Here is a 25563-nt window from a genome sequence, read left to right as displayed (position 1 = left end):
GTAGTAGAAATGCTTGCGTAAACCTGAATAATCTCGAGGGTGCGTAAATGTTATTAACTGCAAGAGTTGCGAGCGACGTATAAAGCCAATTTTGTTTGACGTATGACTTACGAGTAAACCGCAGATTTTTATGAAAATTTATATTTTTATAAACGCAATTAAAAACGTGAAAGTAAAGATTTTGTTTCTTCCCTAAGTACTATAATATTTTTTCTATGCGTTCTGTACGTTTTCACATTTTTTTAAATCTCCTGCAAATGCATGAAAATCTACAGTCCGCTTGTAAGTTAATATCCCAAACAAAATTTCCATTTCACGACCTAGATTCTGGAAGTTCCAGAATAATCGTAATAAATTACGAAACAAAATTTCACCTGACGAATTCCAATATCTGCAAAGTTTAACGCAAACTCTCGCTCTTCCTATTTCCCCTTGCACGTTAAGACCAAAGTATACCACCTCCTGTGCACAATGAAATGGACTTCCTCTGCACTCAATATATTCTCCTCGGTCCTTTCTTTCGTATATCCCCCGTATCAGCAGTGTTCTCCTCATGAGAGGAGAGATCGACTACGTGCTCTGAATTTGCGGCTACAAACGAAGAATAATGCTGCTTGACTTTTGTGGATATCTTAATTCGATGCAGAGCTTGTCCAACTCGAGCGAAGGAAAATAGGAAATACACTGCTGACCATAACTTATTTGGATTCCTACCGATATTTAATACAAATTGAACGATTCTCGATGCTTTTGGTTTCTAGCTATTTTGTCGTAAATTTGTTGCTTCATTCGTCTCGTCGTGTGTCTCGTGCAGACGTTGATGCAATTTTATATTTTGATCAATTTGACTGAAGAAATAAAAGTACACGAATGAAAAGTAATAGAACTAAATGGAAACTTGTCTCACCTACTAAAAATGATCGTTTTAATCCAAGTATTTTACATATGTTTGCGCATTATATAAATTCTGCACATACGTTTGCGCTTTTAAATTTCTCACCAATGCATAAATATTTGCAGCCTACCTACCAAGTAAAATACTAGATAAAGATAAAAACTTGTTGCTGTTTCTCAATAAGTTTAACGAGCAAGTGTCTCGATATTCTTGTATCTAGTATCGTATTCGCTGTATTTGTCATTTTAAACGAACAACGATGTCACTTGAATTTTGCCAGTATCTTAATTTCGTGTGGAGTTGAACGTATCTCGATATTTCTGTAGACACAGTTCCACAGGAAGGAGAGTGATATCGAGAAGGGGAAACATGTGACACAAGGAGAGGGAGGTGGATCACATATTCTCTATGAGAGAATTGCATAAGCGATGAGTCACGCGCTGTTCGCACAAGCATTAACGTTGCAAAGTATTTTTTGCGAAATTTTAATTGGAACGCGACTGGATATGTGATACGATTAATTGGATTCGACGGGGATCCTACGTCGCGCGTTATAGCGCACGATTTATTAAAATAATTTATGCATCGCTCGCGCAGCCAGAGAGGGGAGGGCCACGAGCAGAGAAGAATTAATACCCATGCGCGCGAATTTCCCTTTTATCGCGGTCGATTAATGCCGTTTCGAAGGCAATTTCGGCAGTTGTCGATGATCCGGATTCCGATTGCGTCCAGACGTTCTCTATCCTTCATCTTCCGCCGAAAACTCGCGATAGGAAACTCTGTAATGCTCTTTTTCTATTTCTACCTTTTTTCATATATATATTCATTTTTTGTGGAAGCTTGGATTTAAAGTTATCGAACCTTTGCAATTATTAACCGTTTGTAAATATAACATTGCAAATTTTAGAGAATCTGAAGGGTAAAGAAAATTATTTTCGAAATTGTTCATCGTGAGTTAGTTCTTCGTCGTGTTATTACGCTGTCCAAGAATTAACCTTAGAAATTAATATCCTTTGAATCATCCACGAGTCAACCTTGTTTCTCTGTAATTGAAATAATTTACACATGATGAAATTTCTATTACCAGAAGTAAGAATACTGTTTGTACGTTTAAATAATATAACTCTATGATGTTTTTATTTTTAGTGGAAAATATTTTTAAACAACATATCATTTCTTACAACAAAATTGTCAAAGAATGATTGAATCCTGTTGGCAAAAAATGCTACCTTATAGTTGTATAGAGCCGTGAGTTGACTTTTTTAAAGCAAAGAAAAAGATTTATACATAGAAAATGTTGGAATTTGTTAATTTTTTCGGGATTTTCGAATCTATAACGCGGTTAAAATATTATCATACAATATGAGGTCCGTTTTCGATGAGAACGATGTCGTGTGGCAATGAACGCATTTATAGATTAAAAAATGGTAATTATGAATTCTGAATGAATTATTAGCGCCAATAATTAAAAGGAGCATTGCCTATTATAATTAAAGACCAATTATTGATAATAATTATCATGAATATTCTCTGCATTCGATCGATTTGTATTCGTGGCCCGATACGGATGACTCAACTGAAATATGTTTATTGCAAGAACGAACTGCAAATGAATAATCTCCCATTCTCGGGGCTATGCTTTGAAAATCATGCATCGTGTTATACATGCAGTTATGTGAAAAAGGTTTTCAAACTTCCCTTCATGTTGCGATAGATAAAGAAATATACATAATACATATATCGTGAACTGTGAACCTTTTCGACTATAATATCTGTGGTAGATTGTAGTATTTTACCTCTTTTTTTATGAGAAATTACTAAAGAATATTCGTATTCGTATTTTTTTCCATTTTTCGCCATGTTAAGCATACTTCGTATTTTCTCAATAATAACAACGAGAATGATTTAATTTGTACGTCCACTGTATGATAGAAAATCAGCCTGCGTCAAAAGTCGAATAGAACTGAACTACCCGCCAATATGGCAACGTTCTCCGAAAATTTTATCGCACTTTGTTAACGAGCAATTATTTGATACTTCTCTTGAAATTGTTAAAAAATAGAATACCTTTTATAATGAGATATATTTAGTACTTAATAATTGACAGAATCGTGAAAAAATCCTCTACAGGTCAAAATGTTATTTTATTTCTTTATTTGTAGCAATATATAACGAGAAGCTCGGAAAATTTTTTCACACCACTGTATGTTAATCTATACGATTTGTACATTTTCAAAGGTATATTTAAAATCTTATTCTTTTTTTTTTAGCTTTATCCTTTTTTTTTTATTTTTTAACGTTTATGGTAAATGCAACGGTTCGACGCTTCGATTTCTCCCACAAGCACGAACAGTGGCAAATTTATAATTTTACTTTGAAACTGCAGTGTGCAGTCCATTACAGTTGGTTAATTAATACGTTTGTTCCCGGCCACTCTCAATCGAATTATTTTCACAAGGAATGAATTATTAACGCGCAACATATTGATACGCTAATATTTACATAATAAATTTACGCCCGTAGAAGAATAAAAGAAACGGAACGTGTACCGCGTGGATAATTATTGAAATTTGATTAAATCAGCTTGTTCGCCGGAATGCACGCCGAAGAACGCAAACACTCAATAATTATTTTTCCCTTTGCCAAACTGCGCGAGCTACCGCGATCAGTCATTTTGCAAAATGTTAAACATCAAAAGACGAAGAATTGCCGATAATTACCTCAACGAGTGATTGTAACTAAATTATCTAAAGGAATTATCTTATTACGATGAAGCGATGATGCTGGATGATAAAGAATCTAAGTGAAATAAATATAATTTATATATAAATCAAGTTATACGATCCAATTTCAGATCAAGAAACGATCTCACGGAATAATTATAAAAAGTAATTAAAAATATAAATTACTTTTATGGAACGCGATATAAAATTCTAGAAAGCAAAAATTAACGATAACGCAAGGCTGAAACTCGTAATAGTCTGACCTGTATCTTCTAAAATTAGAAAATACAGGATTTTTATTTGAAAAAAAAAAGAAAAAGAAATAACAGAGGACGCGAACGATTTCCAAATGATTTCCATTGTAATCAGGCGACGTTGTCCCACGATCTGCTTCGAGAAACCAACAGGCATCTGCAATTCTACCGGAATCTATATCTAAGCGTTTCACAAGGCTGTAATTCCGAATCGTGAAAGCAGTAAGACGATTTGCGTTCGGTTCAACTACCTTGTCGAATCGTAACGAAACGTTTTAATATTTCTGTGTAACGCAATGAGTTTACGGTCACCAGTGAACAGAGTTGGTACGTAATTGGTGATTTACACGCGGTCGTAGCTAGTGGCGGAAATCGTTAGCGATGTATAATCCTCCGCTGTAACCTATTTTCCTGAAGAATAATTCAACTTTAGGATGTCTGACCTGATTTTGACAGAACGTAAATCAGCGACGCCTCTGTCAGCGAGAATTGTAATAAAAAATAAATCAGAATAAAATTAGTGAAATTAGTATTGTTTTTTGTTAATTTGTTACTCGTATTCGTATAATTTTGTAATTGTAATTTCATAGAGGATTTTTAACCAGCTAAACACATACGATGTATACCGAATAAATTTTCTTGTAAAGAGTTTCATAAAGAACGAATACACATACATGTGTATATATATATATGAATATATAAAAAAAAGTTTTACACTAGGAAAAATTTGTTCCTCATACACGTAAAGTAATAATTCGTGCAGTCTAGTGCGTTTATCGTTGCATTTACGACGACTGGTAGCATCGACAAGCAATTTTCGATAGCATTTTCTCATTTTCACGTTTAATGCTTCATTTCACACGATTGTCAGTATCGTTTATATCTTTATCTCTGTTGCCATGTGCAATATTCATCGTATATTTTCTAAACTGTAAACAAGTCTGGCAATACTGTCGTAAAGGCAATTACGAATATACTTTTTCCTTTCAAATAAATATTTCGAACGTTGTGTGACATTATAAAAGGACTATAAAAGAATATATTTGAAAACACGGGAAGATGTAAGTGCTGAATCGCAGATAAAAAAATATTACGACTGAAAAATATTAAAAATTGTTATTTCATAGCGACGCTAATTTTAACCAATTTTACCGATCTCTGTCGACTTGCTTAAGTTTAGGAAAAATGTGAAAATCGCCGGAGGCAAGATCCGGGCAATGGGCTACGGAATAATATACAGATAGTCGAAAACCTCTCACCCAAAATTGCCCAAACGAAGCTCGATCTTTACTCACTGGATTATCCTCGTATTTGATCATTCACGATCCATTGAAATACGCTATACCTAAGTAAAAAAGTAATATATACGTAAGAAGAGCTTCGGAATATCGAAGCTCGACTATCATTGAATTATGAACGCAGAAGAGAATAATAAGCAGAAAATACTCGGATTTATTTAATTCTTTATTAAAATCACCAAGGATTTTGACTTAATCTATCGGTTAGAAATGATACTCGAAGTGCAATTAGTCATGACAACTGAAGAATGTATCTAATGAAAGCCATTCCGAACCAACCAACAGTAATAATAGAGAGCTTTTCATTCCAAAAGCATATAAAAATGGTGCAAAAAGTAATGCGCAAGGGGAGAGACAATAAGCTTATGATCCTCTAAAAGAAAAAGAAAGAAAAAAGGAGAGAGTAGGAAGACAAGGGCATTCGAAAGGATGACTACAAAAGGGACACCCCGTATATGTCACGCAGGACGAAGTGCCATGTCTATGAATCGTCGCGGTTTGTTCACACGGGATATACACGAGTATCGGTTTGTCGGTGTATTCACGCGACTCGCGTACGACTCGTGGATTATGCGCCTATGCATTATTGTCACCGCTGATTTGGCCGCGCGACGTCGAAATGAAATTTACCGTGGCAGGCCTCGAACGACAACGAGTCACGCGTCGCACTCTCCAACAGATTTATTTGCTCCTGGACCAAAGGGGGAACCTAGCCAACGTTTCAAATAAATCGCGTAATATAACGTAAATCGACATTCTGCACGATGGCGTTCCAATTTTATGGATTTCCACTAAGTTCGTCCGAATACCGACGCGAAAGAGAAGGTAACGACGATGGTTTAACGATGGGAAAGCTTTGCGTCTGTTGCTGCTGTTTGGAGAGTAAATGAGCTTTTATTTGGTCTGCCCGGATTAGTTTTCCATATGGATCATAATGGCGTGGCATAGCAAGTTGAAGTAAAATTTTTGGATTTTCTCCATGGAAAAGAATTTTGACGTTGAACGAATTTATGTTCATTGACGGATTTCGTCTGACACGTTCTGCACATGGACAGTCTTGCACGAAACTTGTATCACGCCGTTTTATCGAATAGGATGATCGAATAATTTATGTTGTAAAATTCTGTTTCATTATTTTCCGTTTCATTACGAAGCTATTGTTAATTAATAAACCAGGATATTGATTGATCATATAGAATGTCACAAGTTGTTAGAATTCTTGCAAGTTTTACTCATGCGTGTCTAACAATTTTATTTCGTGCAGAATGGAAAAGAATTACAAGTAACAATTTTTATTATAATATCAAAATTCCAAATTTCTGTTTATCTGTATTTTGTAGAATTCTTCGAGCTTCGCATAAACTTGCCTCAATCAAATTGCAATTAATTTCTTCAGATACAAAACCAAGGAAGATTCTAACATTATATCTAATTTTTCTTTTTCATATCTTGCGTTTAAGAAAGACAGGTTTATTATCTTTTTACAGAAATACCTATATTTACGATATAGCCTTTATATCATCGTACAATTGTGAAATAGAAATGACATAAAAATTGTACGATCGAAGTCCTTCCTATTCTTGTTTCTCAATCTTTCTTTGCAAGAGTCCATCTACACATTTTGCATTAATCAGGTGTTCCAGTAATCAAGATTTTATCAAATCATCTTTCTCGTACGAATTGTTAACGCATACCGACATTTCGCTACTTAAGGTCTGCGGTGCACTGCGTCATTCTACTTCGTACATTGACGTGACTGTGTCGCTTATCTTAATCCCGTTGATACGACTACCTTTTAACTAAATTCTGTCAAATAAATCTAAAGCTCAACTGATTAACGAACCATAACCCGTTATTTCTGAAACATCCTGTATGCCATATACCAGCGCCACAACTTTACATCAGGATCGCTTGCGTTTCGCCAACCATAATCTTAGACCAAGATTTTATAACAGCAATTTCCCGTGCAAAACCCTAACACGTATCCCTCGTTCGATACGCGGTTCTCGTTAACGCCGCTAATAAATCCCTCGCCGTGATATCAACACCGTGGAATTTCCTCGAATCTATCACGTCCTTGTATCGCTCTATCTTCTCGTTCGTGAACGCGTTTGAACGCACGGACGAATGATAAAACGTTGAAATGGATATCCAACCGCGTCGAGGTGAGCCTGTTTCCGGTCCGCCGGATTTTTCGTTCCCCGGCCACAATGGCCATCGAATAAAGAGATCAGACTCGTTGATTTTCATTGCGAAGGAATTGCGGTTGCACACATCGCGAAAATGTTTGCTCGAGAGGATGCTGTATCTTGGCCGATATTTTGTCTTTGTACGATATTTTGCCCATGTTTGGTCCACGAAAGAAACTTCGATCGTCGTTCGATCGTAAGTTGTTGTTTCGCTGCTGGCAAACAGGGAGAAACATTGATACGCGTTTCTTCTGCTTTTCCTCTCGTCTTTTCTTTTCTGTTGCCATTGCCTCTGCTGTGTCTGTCGGTAAGATGTTGGAAAAGCGACGATGGAAAGGATACAGTGAAAAGGGATAGAAGAAGAGGTATTCGTGTTACTTTGTGTTTCGGAGATTTCGAGTAATTTAATCGTAATCGCGTTTTTGGTATTTTTTCATTAAGTCTCGTGCAAAAATCTTGCGTCGTTTCGATATATTAAACAATACTAAAATCAAATATTGTTGAAATATAAATACAGAAAATAAATGCTGAAAATAACAAAAGGAAATCTTCGAAAGTTTCTTTGAACAGATTTCCTACGTACCTTGCTATCGACAGAAATGTCACAAAAAAAATTTTTTTTACGTTCAATGTGCCACACTTTGCATCGAATTTCGCTATTCGGAAGCATTGTTTTAGAAACAATTCAAATAAGCGGCACTGCGCTGCGATTAAATCACCGAGCCAACACTGACGTTCTCCTTATTGTTATTGCTGTTTCTTATCACGCCACAGATATTTGAGGAAATCGAGGAAATCGTGCCTAGAATACACGGTTCCGAAAGCACGCTATATATCGATTGGTGTCTAACACAAACCAATGCAACATGATCCAATAAATGTTGCCGGTCTAGTGCGTTAAAATTATATAATGCAGTATTTTCAGCCAGTAACAAAAATTATCAATTGTCTCTTATAAAATTATCTTCATCAAATTTTCAAAGTTACGAATTTTGTATTAACATGACATCACCAAAAAAAAAAATTTGAAGTTACAAATTTTATATTTAGAACATGTGTAATTAATTATTTTTACTATTATTACGTCAGATATGAAATTTTACACTAAAGCTGTCGGAATAATTAAAATTACCAATTTATAGTTGTTCATAAAAATTTCATAGATTTGTAACGGTACAATTTCAAACATTCGAATAATTTTCTATAATATAAAAATGAAAGCTTGTTTTTCTCCTTTCATTTCGGTATCCTTCATATTCGTATTATACCTTAATTGTCGGCAGTTCTAGTGTTAACTTTTTAGCCTCTCGTCAATAGCAAGTAGACTGTTCTCTACATGATGCCTTTTATAAATTGAAAAAAGGGAAAGAAATAAAAAATAAAGAAGAAAAGCAGAAGAGAAGAATTCATTCACAAGTTTTACATGTTATCGCCTTCGTACACACGGTAATAAGTTCTAATTATAACGAGTCGAACACCAGTGCGGAAGTACGTACAGTGCTTTATACGATCTATAATGAGGCGTATTAAATGAGCACGATTTTGCCATTAAACCACCCCCTTCCCCTATATGTTACGTTTGCTTGAACCATCGTCAAGGTGTTGCGACATCATTAAATTTAATTGAAGAAATCGTTTTACAGCGGCTCCTTGTCTCTTTAAATTGCCTTGTGAACGATCGATCGTGATTCAGGAAATTTGTCCAAGTGTAAATGGCAAGAAATCGGCAGTGAACACGAGGATGCTTGAAAAGTGTGTTCGTTACACGTGGCATTTACACTCCGACGTTATCACGGATCAGAGATAAAAATTAAGCGCAAATGATGCTCATTCGTTAGTAGTGGTTAGTTCTCGAGTATCGAAAATGTTTAAGAGAAACGAGAGACGTTTTGATGAGATGAAGATTCAACTTATTACTTGATATTTCGAGCTTTAGATTTTGATTGGAAGCTACGAAAGCTACATTTAAATAAGATTTATCGATGTAACTTAGATATTTCTGAATGTTTGTCATTGATAGCGAACGGATGGAATAACAATTCTTTTTACCAAACTCCTACATTGGTTTTTATTAAACTTTTAAAATACGAAATTTTAAGGTCTTCGTGTCTTTTATTAAAATATACAGCGTTATTCTTTGTCGTTTACTATTATCGACCTCTGTCAATTCTGTCACTTCGTACGTTCTGTCAATTCTTAGTAAAATATACTTCGTCGTTCACGAATTTCTTTTAGGAACAAAATCATTCCCAACTGTTAATTTCTTAGTATCTTCCATATAACAATATTTAGATAAATATTCACACAAATATTAATTTTTGCTAAAGTCTACACCCCACACTAAAATCACTCACACCATCAATTTTATTTAAAATCCAAATCATTCTTTACTCTTTCCCACTGCTGGCTTCACATATGCTTCTATCAACCAAACTTTACAACATAATTCACCATCCTTTACCATTCTCTACTATCATCCTATGTTCCCATCACTTTCACCTAAAATGGCGATTTAAGATGATCCCATCGAGCGTAAACCTCTTTGGAGATCGGTCTGTTCGGAAATAAAGAAAGGAAGGAAGAAGACGATGGCGGAAATCGAACGGAGTTACGCCGTATAAGACGGCGATGGGCACTCGCGCGAGCTTACTACGTCTCTCCACTATAAGTATTTATCTACCGATCTTGCCGCATTCGAAATGCAAATTGGGCGGCGTCGCTTTCGCGAAGCGGCCCGCCACTCGAGCTAGCCGCGTTTTACCGCTTTATCGAGTTTTCAGAGTCACGCGCACACGGGCCAAGAACAAACGAGATATTTTCTCTTTCTTCGTTCAAGCGCCGGTTGTCGATCGAACGATTCGAAAGGCGTTCCACTTGGAACCGTTTGCTCGGTCTAGATCGAGAAATAATTTTCATTCAAGGATCGCTCTCTCAGCCTCGCTCTCTTTACGCTGAACCAGACCGGAAAGCGTATAAATAACACCAAAGCGGAGCGTCCGCCCGCTTATCGTTCACAGTGTCCATCATAGCGATGCGTCGGCAAAAATCCCTATCTTTCGACCAAACTCGTCAAGATTTTGTCACCTTGCATATAACTAACATCCGACTCGCGGCCGAACTCATTTTTGCTGCAACTATCGTAACGTGAGAATTGAAAAAAGCTTTTATTTACTTAACAATGATTTAATTATTAATTTATAACATTTAAGCCATTGATTTATAACATTTAAATAATTCATCTATAATATTTGAACTAGGATGCTTTATAGCGTTTTAATTTAATTGTATTACAATCAGGAAAATCGTTTGGTTTGGTAAAATAAACAAGAAAATGGAATATAAAAATTCGAAGATTCTCAATCTCTAAAGAAAAATGTAGAATTCGCCCGTAAAATGTAATTTCGGTTGACCGGCGAAAATTGCTCACGAAGACCACGGTATCTCAACCAGGCCATAAATGTGTATCGTGTCACGAACTTAACATATTCTCCATGATATATGATCCGTTTCACTATGATTTTCCCTCGAATAATTTTCTTCTAACATCGAACTATGTTTTATCTAGTAAAATCGCTTTCCCATATTCTCGTAAAAACACGATCCCTCGTAGTTTAAGTACGTTTCTCAACTTTCAGCTGGTGATCTAAAAGTAGATAAAATGAAAATAAAAGATATTTAAATTCGATGTTCGCATTTAATAATTTGTCTACCTTGGAAATTATTTATTATTTAAAACGACGAAAATACCAGATTGATAAGCAAGTAATTAACCAAAGAAACTAATAGGTAGACAAAATTCAAAATTTACTTTCGCATTTGGTTGTTGGTGTGTTGTGGGAATACCTTGTTATTCAAAATTAAGCAATTACCGGATTAATAGACAGACTCTGTTAATAGACGCCCGGACAGACGCATCATTCGATCGCTTTAAACACGTTTATCCGAGGATAGCCATAAAAATACGTGATTTTCAGACGTAATGCTCCATGGGTATCGCTCTGTCAATTTATCATGCGAAAGATCGTCGAGTCATAGACGTTGCGCATAATGATGATGGATGCTTTTAGATTCGCGAAAAACGTTCCCCAGCGAGATTATCGATTGCGTGGCTACAACCTCGTCTAGTCGAGATGTCCGAAAAATGTCGTTTTCCGTGCGATATTTTTTAAATTTCGTTCCCATTTCCCGTTTAACGCACCTCGCACCTGTTCGTTTCCTTGCGCGATCGCGTGTGCACGAGCGCACCACTTTTCCACTGCTACATAAATCTTTCTGCATGGTTAAGTTCCTATCTGTTTTATCGGAAGCAATTGCTTTTTGTAACGAAATAATAGAAAGTAAACAAAATATTATGATACGATTTTTATTTTGTAAATAATATTGCTATATTATCTGACAGTTTTGGGTAGAACGTAATCCTTTAATGGGTTTTGGGGTTCGCGTTATTCATAGTCGAATTTATTTAATAATTTACTAAACGAGAAATAGATAATTATCTGTTTATTTTTCTTAAAACAGAAAATAATGAATCTCGTATTATGAATATTTCTAGATAGTTAAATTGTTATTTATTTCCCTATTAAAAAGAAAGATTAGATTATTTAGATTAGATTATTTTTTCATATCGAAATATTAGAAAATAGATAAAAGATTCTTAGACTATCAACGAGGATTTTTATTTCACCAATAAAATCGCTATGTTCTCCAAAAGTAAAGTTACAGAAATAGAATAGGCATTAAAATAGATAAAATAAGTAAAATAATAGCATGCTATTACTTTAAATTTTTGAAAGTGAATGATAATAGAGCGTCATTTTTTTTTACATTTTTGATATCTATGTAATCCTTTGGAAGTCCCCATTTTTAATAAGAATTAAATGCAAATTGGAAACAAGTTTGTCATCAATTTAATAGAATCAATATCTCAGCATTTTACGATTATCATCGGCTATTATTATAACCAAAGTTGCAGCAATTTATTATTTACCACGAATTTCGTTATTTGTTTATTATACTCAAAACACGCTATTCGAAAGCTTTTACACCTACAGACGTATAAATATCGTTTTAAATGAAACGAACGTTTCCTCTAATCGCACATGTTTCATTTACGTTGAAGCAGATAAAAAGGAACAGCAAAAATACTAATTATCCGATAATAATCAATAAATAATAAAAATACAACATATTACGATTGGAAATTTTAACCAAAATCTTTACATCATAAAATTAAACAGAGAATTATATAAACATGGACGTGTTTCGACCAATGGAACTCTGTGATAAATTTAGATTTGCAATCTCGTAACAAATTCATGGCTACACGAGTTACACGAGCATCTACGTATTGAATAATGATCTGAGTAACCAAGAACAACTTACTATTTATACGTGACATAGTATCGCAATTTAAAAAGCAATATTTTTGTGACTCTAATTCAATGGCTGTATGGAACTCGTTATAATATTTAATGGCTGTAACAAATCTCTACTCGGGTTACATTTCTTTAGTTGTATCTATAGAAAAATAAATTTGCATAGATATTCGCCTAATCATCGCGTAATTTACATTACAATGAAGAAGTCTGAAACGTCTGAAAGCAAAAAACTTGCAAACTTTCCATCTTCCATCCACTCGCGAATAATATTCCACGATACACGTCCGTAATCTCGATGTCACGTTTTTTCTTTCTTTTTTTTTTCTATAATCACTTAATACGACTTACGACACGAGAAGAACGTTTAAAATAAGATCCTTTCCTTGGAACGTAACGATCCACGTAAATACGAACTTGTTTGAAGAACCATCGAGAAAGGTTGGGAAGATTGCATCAGCTCCAGCGATCCCAATGCTCCGTTGGTATTCGTGTCGTCGTCGGACAAACTGCTCGTCATTAATAATAGCCGTGGATACGTATACATTTGCACGATCAAGTGAGATCGCGTTTACATGGGCAAAGAAGGGCATGGGTGAATTAACGAGACTTCTGTCTTCGTTCGTTGGAACGCGTTCGCCCAGCTAAATCAACACGGATGGTTCAAACAGCCGATCTGTCGATCTCTCGATCGAGTATGCGCGATTAAGTATCGTGAAATAAATTCCGGACCTCCTGGTTAATCGTCTCCGTGTTTTATACGGATCTCGATCAATCTAACGCTAATTAAACGTCAACGACGAGCCAACTGTTTGGTCTCTCTCTCTCTCTCTCTCTCTCTCTCTCTCTCTCTCTCTCTCTTTCTCAAAAGAGATCGTTGTCTCTTTCCTCATAAGAGACTGTCCTCTCTCTCTCTCTCTGTTTCTCTTCCTGTCTCTCTGTCTCTCTCCTTCTCTGTGAGAAGGTGATCCAGGAGAAGATGGATATATCGACCACGAGTAAGAAGGCAAAGAGTGGCTGGAACGAAACTTGAATCGCGAGGCGAGGATGAACTTAATTTTCGTATCCAGCAAGATCTTGCCACGACCTCCTCCACCCGTTTCGCCTCCTTCGGGGACTCCCTTTGACTGTTTACGTAGTATAATTAACGCTCCGCACCGCGAACACGTTAAAGTGGATTCTCTGCGGCTGATTCAGCAGGGCAAACGAGATTGCAGCGGCCCCTTCTCTCTCTCTCACACACTTTCTCTCTCTCTCTCTCTCTCTCTCTTTCCTTGTCACATTTTCGTTGCTGGAAGACGAAACAAGGAAGATGGACGAAGACGAAAGCGATAATAATTGTACTTTGTACTTTGTACAATTCTTAGCGTAGTTTGTTGTTTGATATATGATCGGGAGGATCATAATTTTTGTGTTTAAGTTCGGAAGAAAGAAACAAATCTTTCGAGCTACTAAAGTCGTTGTTGTTCTTTTAGAGCTGTAGGTCCTGCGATCACAACACCAAACTTCAAGCTACGAAATATTGCGCTTCAGAGTCGAACATCCAACATCCAGCATCGAGCTTCGAATTTCAAACTAGACATTCGAGACCATCGCGTCGATATAGAAAGAAAGTCACACATTTTTTCGCTATAAGAAAACATCGTACGAGGTGAACCAAATCGAAAATTTCCCCTGTTCCAATCGACGCGTTCACATCACTTTCCATCATCAACACCTAACTCCGCTCATTTACACGAGCACTCGAGTCACCTGCTTCGAGAACGATCCGCAGCTCCTCGTTCCTCGTTAGAAGGGGAATGGTAATTGATTTTTCGCGGTTTACGTGTCGGAGGAACGATCATAGCGTAGTTGTGGGCGCGAAATTAATCGACGAGTTCGGCATTGGCAAGAGGCTAAAAGGAATGGAGAAAGCGTGGCATTAGTTGTCCATATTAGGACTCGGCCATCGACTGTTTAACACTCGTGAGAATTTGTTACATATCAGACTTAGAAATAGGTCTATGCGGCCGTTTACTGTGCGGCGAGGCAGAAGGCAATCAGAATGCCGGGCTCCGGAGACAATGGACTTGCATCACTAATATTTCGCGGTACTTTCCTTTCTCGAAGCGCAACTCCGCCACGCGTAATTTCTACCTCGAGACGCTTGAATTTACGCGAGAAATTTCTTCTTTGAATTTTCCTCCGTTCGTTCAGTGTCTGTAATGTTTTAATCACTTCGATTACTTCACGCTATATGACATTACGTTTTAATATCCAGGGGAATTTTATAGATGATGGAACAAATACGGTAGGATCTTGATTATTCGAACTAATATCATGGATTTCATAAATGTTTGCGACTGCATTTGTTTTACTTTCCTATTTCAATTTCCATGGCATACAGTGTTGTAACTCTGCTTCGCTTATTCTCGTTTTCTAATCCTTCTGTTTAAACAGAGAATATTACGCCAGGTATATCAGATGTTGTATTTAGTCGAAACAAGAAACACTATTTGAAATGTATGCTGCAGCAATTGTTCGTGCAATATCTGATAAGCCAGACAATATAATAATATTTATACAATACAGAGAAGAACATTTATTAGTATTATTAAATAAAATTATGTATTAATTATGACACAATAAGGAGGTTGCCTGTGGTTATTACTTGCAACATCGTTTTAAACATCAGATATAACACCTCACATTTATATAAATTTAATTTAATAAGTTCACATAAATTTAATGAAGAGCACTAATCATCCACGATAGGAACCAGAGATAACATTAGCCGAAAAAAAAAGATAGGTATCTTTCACATTCGCATATTTTCAACAAAATAAATAAAATATGAATCGATTATCCTCCTAATTATCGAATTCAACGTTTTCTTAAAAATTCTCATTTACATTATGACGAATTGCTATTTGCCAATAAACGAATCGAAAGCTAAATTATAGTAGACTGTATATCGTAAGAAATATGTGGCTTCGATAATTGCAAGGGTAATACTTTCGTAACTCGTCGCATATCGTCAGTGGCATCTAACGCTAGAACACGAAACGACGTAAAGTCGTTGACATTCACACCGCTATCAACACTATTAGATAACATTACTCATGAAACTGGCCAACACATAAACCACCAAGAAACATCGAGAATCATCATCATGAAAAGAGACTCACCGATAAGCAACAAAAGGAACGCGATGTATCCCAGCGCGCAGAGGTTGTCGAACACCCGCATGGTACTTCCGGTTTGCTCTTGGTCCCCAAAACCCTCCAACAGGCTCTAGAAACTAAGACCCAACGGTTCGACGAGGAACCAACCTCATCCTCAACACCGTCAACAAGAGTCACAGGAAACAACCGATCACGAATAATGAAACACGGAACACGAGGCCGACAACGGAGTCAACGATGGTAACCGGTCCTCGAGACATGAAAGACTGGGGAAAGGCGCGTTTGTTCGGTCGTTGGTTCGACGTTAAGCACCGACACACTGTGACCACCTCTTCTGTTCCTTTACTCCCTGCCATTCCGATCTGTGCCGCTCTCCCTTCACGACAGATAAGTCTTCTCCCTTCACGGATCATCCTCTAGAAAGTCGCTCGAACGACCTTCTAGTTCACGGCGAAACGACGGCACGACGCCGATGTCATCGTAGTGTGTTGTTGATATTCTGGTCCCATCCGGAGGCGAACCAGGGCTTGTCGTTAACGAAGGTTAACAGTTATAGATCCTTCGATCTTTACAGCTACGATTAATCTTTTAAGACGTCTCTCGGTTTCGTGCAGAAACTCGAACGACTATAGTAGAATTCCATTTATCTGAATTAGTCGGCAGACTGACGGTTTATGTAATTGCAGTTCATATATAATCGGAGCTCACCAATTATTCTCACTGCCCGTTACTTCTCATTCGCATAATAGGAGCTCACGTGTCAGCATAAGCGAATTCAAGCAGCAAAAGTTAATTGACCATTATCTTAAATTTCGTACAGATAAATGAAGTTCTACTGTGCCGAGGAAATTAATGGACGTTACTTCTACTGCGATCTTCGAAGCATATTTCGACTCTTGCACTCTCATTTTAGCAAACAATACGGATTTCTCGTAATACCTTAAGGATATGTATAACGTAAAATTATATTTTTTTTTAAATTATATTTAAAATTATATTTTAACAAACTTGAGATATCTTTCACTTCTAGAAAAACACAAATTTGTCGAAAGCGACTGAAGGTATGCAAAAAAGTTAGCCCTCTGTAGTTGTTAACGTCGTCTATAACTGTGACACGGACAAGAATTTAAATCGCCTATTTTTATTTTTAGAGACGTTTGGTGGTTTTGCAAGTTTCGTCAGATTTATATAAAAAATCTGACACGAAATCACAAACGAATACTATGTTAAATACGTTCAGACTTTCAGACGCTGAAAGTCGAATTTATCGATATTAATAATCTTGTTACATGTAACACTTAAAATGCGAAATTTATATTTGAATGTGAATCGACTGGAAATTCTACTCTTCAATAGAAGAAGCTAACACAATTTATCTTTAAGAGTGTCATTCTTGTACATACTCCAGACGTCTAAAATTAAAAAATTCTCAGCATCAGCGTACTCGAGCACCGTTTCACTCGGTAGTCATTGCTAAAGACGCCTCGATTTCTTAAGATGCGACCCGAACGACCGGTCGAATATCAATCAGCGTATTGCATCAGCTTCCTCTGGTTACGTGTAATTTCACGTGAACGTCTTATGAAGCGATTTCTCTATTTTTATTTCGACTATCATCGAGCGTTCACCGGGACATGACGTTTTATTGAATTCCTCGCTATGATCCGGTGACAGTGGTCCATTTAAATCGTAGAGTTCTCTGTATTGGCATATCTCAGACATTAGCTTCAGCCTTTGTCGACATGCCAGATGCTGGCATACTCGAAACCTTTAATACCGTCGAATTTAATGGCAAGGTTTTGGACATTTTTACGGCAGTCGGTTTATCGAGGATCTTCATCATAGTGGTTCAGTGAGAAAAATTCTTAAGGAAGACATTTTCAAGCTGGAACTTGGTCACGATGTTGGCACTTGGCCTGGATTTTGAAACTTGGTCTCGATGTTGGAACTTTGATGTTCGATTTGTACGGTTCCTTCTTTGTAAGAGTTTGACGATTCACGGTGATGTTTTTCGGCAATGAAGATCTTTCGCTTTCGATTCGCGGACCTTAAATCTACTCTTTGCTCGAACCTTAATGTCGAAGGACGTGTACGTGGAGAATTATTCATGGTTCGCTTATCACCGAAAGCATTTCGTTTAACAACGAAACTCATCGAACAGTCAGTGTGATAAGGCTAGGAAGAAACGTATCGAAAGAATGAAAGAAACCTGGATTTAGTATCTGATTAAATTAAGACACTGATTTTTAACGTTTGGTGTTTGACGAATGCAAATTCTTGAAATTTCCTTCCACAATCGCAATGTTGGAAAAGAAAATTATATAACATAGATTGATTGAAAGAAAATTTGTGAGTGGATTAATACAGATCATTAGGTTGATTCTTGGTGGAATAATTTCTATTCCGTACATACATTTCCTTTTCCAATATAACGTTAACATTGATTTTTACGTATTTTTGCGTTTGCATTTCAGAAACTGATGTCTGTATCCTCCACCTCGATAGAAGAAATACAGAACATCGCCAGTATAAAGGCGACCGTGACACAGCATTTCGCCTATTTGCATGGTGTTCTTCAAAATACAGAGCAACAGATCATTGATGCGTTACAGGAGTATACAAATTTGCAGAACAAGAATATCAACGAGATTTTCACGCAGCTGAAGAAGTACGAAGAACGACTTCAATCTGCCATTCTGGTAAGTACCCGATTTGAAACTTTTACATGCACTACTTAATCCTTTAGTAGTGTTTATAATTTATTCATTAATTAAACAATATTTGTTTTCGGTGAAACTGGTCTCAAAATTTAGTACAGTCGATCTTCTTTGCTAAACTATCCGAAGAAATGTGTTTCTATTATTAATTATTAATAAAAAATAATCTCTCTTACAGGCTAAAAAAAGGTTGGTCCTGAATAATCAAAAATTTCGAATTTTCTTTTTTTCTTTTGCAATTTAAAGATTTGTGAAGTTACCTATTTTAATGCAAAAATATATTTTTTTTAGCATCTCAGTATTAGTACAGTAGTGACAAATGTCTGGCTAAACGTTTTCTTTGCTTGTTTTTTTCTTTTTTAAGAAGCAGATACCGAACAAATTTTAATTGATTTATGGTAAAACTAAACTAAAATTGATCTATATACATTTGTTACAAGTAATAATGAATGAAATGTAAAGTATTCCTCCGTTTTCTCATTTTCAACATCTAAATTATTTTGTTACTATGTTACAATCTCTTATTTGTTTGTATGTTCATGTGTTGTTCAGTAAATCAGTAACGAGCCTTTTTATCACAAATATTCGAATTTGTCGTGTAATTTATAATATATGTGTTATAAATCATGTTATATATAAATCATGTATTTATACGATACGTTAAACGATTTATCAAATATTCAAATTTCAATTTGCTACAAGTATCTCCTATTTTTCAGTTTAGAATCGACATCACGTTTCACGTGCTCTATTTCGTTGGCTAAATTATATCTACATATGTTTTTAAACAAAGCATTATTGCATCCACAATTTCAACTTGATTGGTATAATTATTAGGTCCGCGGGGAAGTTTTATCGCTTTTATTCACCCAATGTTTGACCTGTACGCAACAAACGAGAATACCTGCACTCGTAACGAGATTTTCCTCGATTAGTCTATAGAGTTTCGGCTACGAAATTTTTATAATATAAGCGAAAATCGTTAAAAATGTTCCTCGCGACGTTTTTCGAGAATTTTCTAGGACAAAAATATGATATCTATAATAATAAAATTGTAGGCACAAAGTTCTTTTTTATATTTGCTAAATTTTTATATCCAGCGATTTAAATACACGATTTGCAAACATTATCGAATATTAATGAAGATTTGTTATTTATTATTATCGAGGGAAATAACACGCCTAATTATCTTGTTCCACAAAGTCCATAAAAATCAGGGTGATATTAAATATGTGGATAAATGTTAAAAGGCTACTGTAAAAGATCAGACGATCGATTGGCGCACTAAAAAATCTGTTTCAGATATCGACATCGGTCAAAAACAACCTCGACCACATAGACATTCAGCAGGTGATAAAAAAATTGGAACCGATGACCAACATTCCATGCTATCTGATTCAAAACACTGATAAAAATAATAAAATCGAGTAAGTGATATTTCATTTTCGTGCAATATTTTTCTCTTCTTTAACTTTCGTTTCTTTAACTTACTCCTCGTTTCCTTTCTCCGAACTTTTTTTACTTCCGACTGCGAGAAACGAGAAAATAATTTTTACCTTCAACTTCGATAACAGCTAAAGATTAAAAACAAACATACGATTTAAAGAAACTAGAAAATATAACATTCCTAATCTCTTCGTTCTATCCTTTGATGGAATGACGAACCAATGCTTTTAAAAATAAAGTAAAATAATGAAATTTCTGAAAGTAAAGCGAAACAGTGAAATAAAATTTTAATAAAATGATAGAATTTTATCGAGGATATATCTGTCGCATAATTATCATCAGTTGCCTCAAATATCTGCTTCCATTCGTCTCGGTTACCATTGTCTCAAAAACAATTGATAAAGAGAAATAAGAAAACAACGAACGAGGAATAAAATTTATTAACACGTTTTTATATTGTTTGAATAGGTGATCGATGTCGATCCAGCACGATATTTATCTCGATTCCAACATTAAAACGGTCGAACAACAAAATCGTATTCCTTAACGTTCTTGCAGCTCTCGTACGGTACACAGAGATTTTCCGACACAGTGAAAAATCTAGAGCTTTTGATAAATCAAAATCTCCGGTGCATATTGAACGATTTATTTTCCTCGACACCGACGATGGTGCAGAGTCAGACAAATCCTCTGTCGTTTATATTCGTAAGCAGCTTATAGATGTCCGAACGAAAAGAGAATGAAAGACAGAAAAAGAAACTGGTGGGAATGGAGAGAGCACTCGAGGTGTAAGAGTAATTAATTAAAACGTAATGTATCTACGGTTGCGTTTTAAAGCGGCTTCGGTATATTCCTCCTTTTCTTTTTTTTTTTTTTTTTTTAACCAGCAGAACGAACGTTATTTTCTCCCCGAGATTTCGACTAATTAAAACAAATCTGTTTTTTTTTTCTTTTCGATGCTTGTATGCGATAATTCGAATGCAATCGAGACTTTAATATTCTATTGGATCGATAGATTTTTTATGAAATTTGCACATCTGCAAATAACACCAATACCAATACATAGAATAATTAACAATGAAAAAGAACCTATAGATTTGTAATAAAATTATTTATGTTTACGAGCCACTGTAATATTACTTGAATTTTAAATCATTATATTGCGATTAAGTGTAACTTGGTCATCGAAGCAGCTGTTATTTCTTAATTAAACGACACATCCTCTAACATATTTTCTTAAGAAGAATGAACGCTTCTTTTCGCAGATTTGACATCAACAATAACGTCATTAAAACCATAGAAAAACACTGCTGCGTGTACATACCGAAAACGCCAATTTACAGTCTGCAACAAAAGGATTTGCTACCAAAGGATTACGAGATAGAACCATTGGTCGAAGAGATTGTTACTTTGCGTAATATTAATTTTCTTCATTATCAATTTTCAAAATGGAAAGAATTGAATGGTGAGGCAGCTCCACTTTCCAATAATTTGAATAAACCAACAACGACCAACTCAAAACCAGAATACTTTATCAAACATGCTATAAATTCATTATCAGCTAACACTTGGTGTAATAAACTTTCGCACTTTTAAATATGAAACCTAAATCTTTCTTTCCCTTCGAATAAATACAATTTAAATATTGGAGCTGCCCTCCTTATTGTTGCAAACTTTTTGATTTTAAGAGTAGACTATAGTATTATGAAACGAATAATTGATAATTTTATTAATTTAATTTTATTAGTTGAAAATTTTCTCATAATGAAAATCGTTTATTTTAGTAGAAAATGAGGAAACATCCCCGAAGACTATACCTAACATCATAACGGACGATAGTCTTACTAGTATTGGTACGTAGCTACAACTTTTTCTTAATAACGAATATCACTTAGGACGTTCTTTGCAAGTTTATGCAAAGATCGCAATTTACGTAATATTTTCGTCAGAAATAATTTGTCGAAAATTATCCAAATAATTGTAATCGTTAAAATACGCCGTTCTTCTATAACTCTTGTAGATACTTGTTTAAGTTTCTACCAACTTTCATTATACGATCCGGATCGTTAGTTTGCGACGATACAAAATTCTAATCGATCAATTGTTTTCTTGATTGATCGACGTCAAATATTGTATTTTGGGCAGTACCAGTGGATGTTCTGATACTTATAAATGATATGTGGATACATGGGCATATAACTTCTAAGTTATATAATATTATATATGGAGGATTAATTTATTCTCTTTTGTTTCAAGGATCCTCGGAGATGGTCAACGTCACCCACATCGTGGACCCCTCTTGCTTTTACGTTCAGGTAGTACAAAATCAACAGAAAATATCGGATCTTAGCAAAGGACTGGCTACACTGGCAACTACTACAGGAGTAATACCAACGGAAGTAACTTTAAGTACGATAACTCCACTTGCTTCAAGTTTGAACTTTCCCATTTCTTTGGTCGTATTTTTCTTAAAATTTTTATTAAACACAATACCCTTTCCGTAACTTTTGTATAATGAAATGACCGCTTAGTAGGATTCGATTTATCTGAACTACTAAATGCAACATTATGATCGCTTTTTACAATTTTTCAAGCTTCCTGCTTTTAAAAACGATATATCTCTGTTTCTAGATGCGCTGTACATCGCGCAGTGCTCTAAACACAATGTTTGGTACCGTGCACGTGTCATAGAGAAGAAAACGGATATGAACAATGACGAAAGATATAGCCTGTTCTTTATTGATTATGGCATGAAAGAGGAAAATGTACCTTTGAGTAGAATAAGAAATATCATACCACAATATGCAATGTTACCGGTGATGGCCCTTAGGTGCACTTTGTTCGATATTGTTCCTAATAATGGTAAATGGCATCCCGATGCCACTCGAGTTTTTAAAAAACTAGTTTGCACGTAAGTATAACCAAACTATACTTGTTATTGTTACTGTATTATCGTAACTATATTTGTTATTGTTATTATTTATTATATTATTTAGAATTTTTATTAATAATCATATTTACTTTTAATTATTGTATCAATAATATTTTACATTATTATTATATTGTATATTTTTAGAAATTCTGTAGTATCGATGTGCATCAAGATGATAACCGGTGATACCTATTACGTCGATCTGTGCGTGATATCATCAAAAGACTCGGGTTTAATATCTGTGAAAGACTCCTTAACGTATATGAAATACGGCACTTGCATTTCACCAAACACATTAATGGTAATTGCGAACCGTCCATAAACGTTTCAATTTTACTCTGCATGATTTGATCATCGATCTCTTGTTTACAGAGAATGAATCCTGACTCAACAAGGAAGTATTTTAAGGAAATGTTAGACCTAGAAACCTACTCGGATGTTCAAATCCTATTTGTCGAATCTCCTAGTTGTATATATGTTCAAAGGGTACGTAATTTGTTAATATTTACTTTCTTCAGTTATCAGTAAATTATTAAATAGTTGATAGTAGATTAATATTTAATTTACTATTACTATTACTAATATAAATTAATACATAGTAAATGAATAGCTTTAATAGATAGTGAACTAATAGATATTATTTACGGTCAGTTATTAATAATCAGTTTTCCGTTTAATAAATAAATAAATGAATAAAAACGTAGGAATTAATAAATTAATATTTATGTTACAGACACACGCAAATAGATATACCTTTCACAAAATGCAACAAGAAATGATGAATGATTACGAAAAAAATATATCTGCCACTGATTATATTATCTTTGCACCTTGTAAAGGTAGATTTCCTAAAGTACTCTTATTAAATATTTAATGATAATAGTAAATATTATAAAATATAAAATACCAGAGTGTACTACCACGCTATTAAATATTATACAGTAAAGTATACAACTATATATTTTAGAATTGAGATCTTACAAAAATTCTTTTTATAATTCACAAAATATGTAGCCTAATAGATTCTTAACATAGAAGAAGCTACCTAGAAATTACCTTCTAAAATGTCCAATCGTATTGCGCGGTGAAATATTCCTTTGATTGAATAATTAATTACGCGTGTCCTTCTTTACACAGATTTACCGTGTGCTGCACGAGGAGTCGATGGATATTGGCACAGAGGGCTCATACGCGAAGTTACCGAGAACACTATAAAAGTTTTCTACGTGGACTTAGGATATACATTGATATTAAGTTACGATGCCATCAGAGCTCTTCCAAGAAAATACATGTCCTGCAGAACACAAGTAATTTATTGATATGTATCTTTAGTTCTAATTGTCTTATATATAATTCTCTTCTGAAGCAAAATATCGTTTATTCACCGTCAGGCTGTAAGAATTTCATTAAGAAACATAAAGCCACGATTTAACAATAAAAACCAATGGGAGCCGGAAACTAAGGAATTCATAAAGAAATTTCTAATGGATATGAAGTCAAATTTCAAAGTTATCCCTTATAATCAATTCGGAGATACATATAACGTTGCCATGTTTACACATGATGACAGTATTAATGTCGCTGACTTACTAGTACAAAAGTGCCTAGCAACATACATCATTTCTAGGTAAATAATTGAACAACTAACAACGCTTTTAAAACATTAATTATCATCCCTTCTCTCTCTCTCTCTCTCTCTCTTTCTTATTTTTCATTTTTATATTATCGATATTGTTTTTGAAATCTAAAATCTTAAATCTAAAATCAATTTATTAAAAATAATCAGAAAAATATTAAAAATATAATTATTATATTTAATATAAATATTAAACGTATTATACAAATGTTATGATAATAAATATATGTTTCTTTTATTTTATGACATAGCCCGCACAATACAACAATGACTACATTCGATTTAAAAACGAAAAAAAAGAAGGATGTTAGTTATTTAGAATTATCTGATCAATATTACAATAGTCCAATAAACGAAAACATGAAGAAAGTCATAGAAGAAAATGAAGATCCTTTCAAAATAAAAGTTCAAATACACCAAGTGCAGTCTCCAGACAACATTTACGTTTCTGACGCCGCGTGCGATCAGAGCGACGTGGAACTAATGATAAAACAGATGCAAGAATTTTATAGCAAGTATCGTCCCGAAAAACAAGATACTTGGACCAAGGGTGCTACTTGTGCAGTTTATTTTACAAGAAATGGCATGTATTATCGTGGCCGAATCGTTGATATTAAATCAAACGATACAGTAGTCGCATTTTTATATGACATAGGAGTCGAAGAAACTGTATCGACAAATGACATACAACCGTTGTATCCCCTGTTTTCTAAGATATCAACGTACGTTTTTAAGATAAAGCTAACGGGTATATTGCCCTGCGGAGGATCCACCACGTGGCCATCGTTGTCTTGTGAGAAATTGCGCGAAATCATAGATAACAATCAGACTTCCAAATTCTACATATCTAAATTGGTAAACATTAATCACAAATAAGTGAAAAAAATATATTAGTTAAGAAAAACACTGAATTTTTTTATATCTATCTTATTTA

At 34.9% G+C, this 25563-nt stretch overlaps 2 protein-coding genes across 4 annotated transcripts in view; one reads left to right on the top strand and one right to left on the bottom strand.

Moving 5' to 3' along the window:
- LOC117204814 overlaps nt 1-16507 on the bottom strand; it is a 113948-nt gene extending 97441 nt beyond the window's left edge. The window contains exon 1 of the mRNA XM_033442575.1: nt 15902-16507. Coding sequence (XP_033298466.1) covers nt 15902-15962 — 61 coding nt within the window. The 5' untranslated portion in view covers nt 15963-16507. The remainder of the gene's footprint in view (nt 1-15901) is intronic.
- Nucleotides 1-25563, top strand: part of LOC117204811 (tudor domain-containing protein 1) — a 308397-nt gene that overhangs the window by 279355 nt on the left and 3479 nt on the right. For all 3 annotated transcript variants that reach the window (XM_033442570.1, XM_033442569.1, XM_033442571.1), the window contains 12 exons: nt 18373-18597; nt 19918-20042; nt 21327-21475; nt 21846-21914; nt 22318-22470; nt 22693-22972; nt 23138-23294; nt 23366-23479; nt 23727-23832; nt 24131-24300; nt 24385-24620; nt 24881-25484. In XM_033442570.1, the coding sequence (XP_033298461.1) occupies nt 18373-18597; nt 19918-20042; nt 21327-21475; nt 21846-21914; nt 22318-22470; nt 22693-22972; nt 23138-23294; nt 23366-23479; nt 23727-23832; nt 24131-24300; nt 24385-24620; nt 24881-25484 (2388 nt within the window). The remainder of the gene's footprint in view (nt 1-18372; nt 18598-19917; nt 20043-21326; nt 21476-21845; nt 21915-22317; nt 22471-22692; nt 22973-23137; nt 23295-23365; nt 23480-23726; nt 23833-24130; nt 24301-24384; nt 24621-24880; nt 25485-25563) is intronic.

Source organism: Bombus bifarius, unplaced genomic scaffold (genome assembly GCF_011952205.1).
Source record: "Bombus bifarius isolate JDL3187 unplaced genomic scaffold, Bbif_JDL3187 scf7180000007984, whole genome shotgun sequence".
Lineage (NCBI taxonomy): Eukaryota > Metazoa > Arthropoda > Insecta > Hymenoptera > Apidae > Bombus > Bombus bifarius.
Note: the sequence above shows the minus strand (reverse complement) of the source record. Positions and strands in the feature narration are given on the sequence as shown.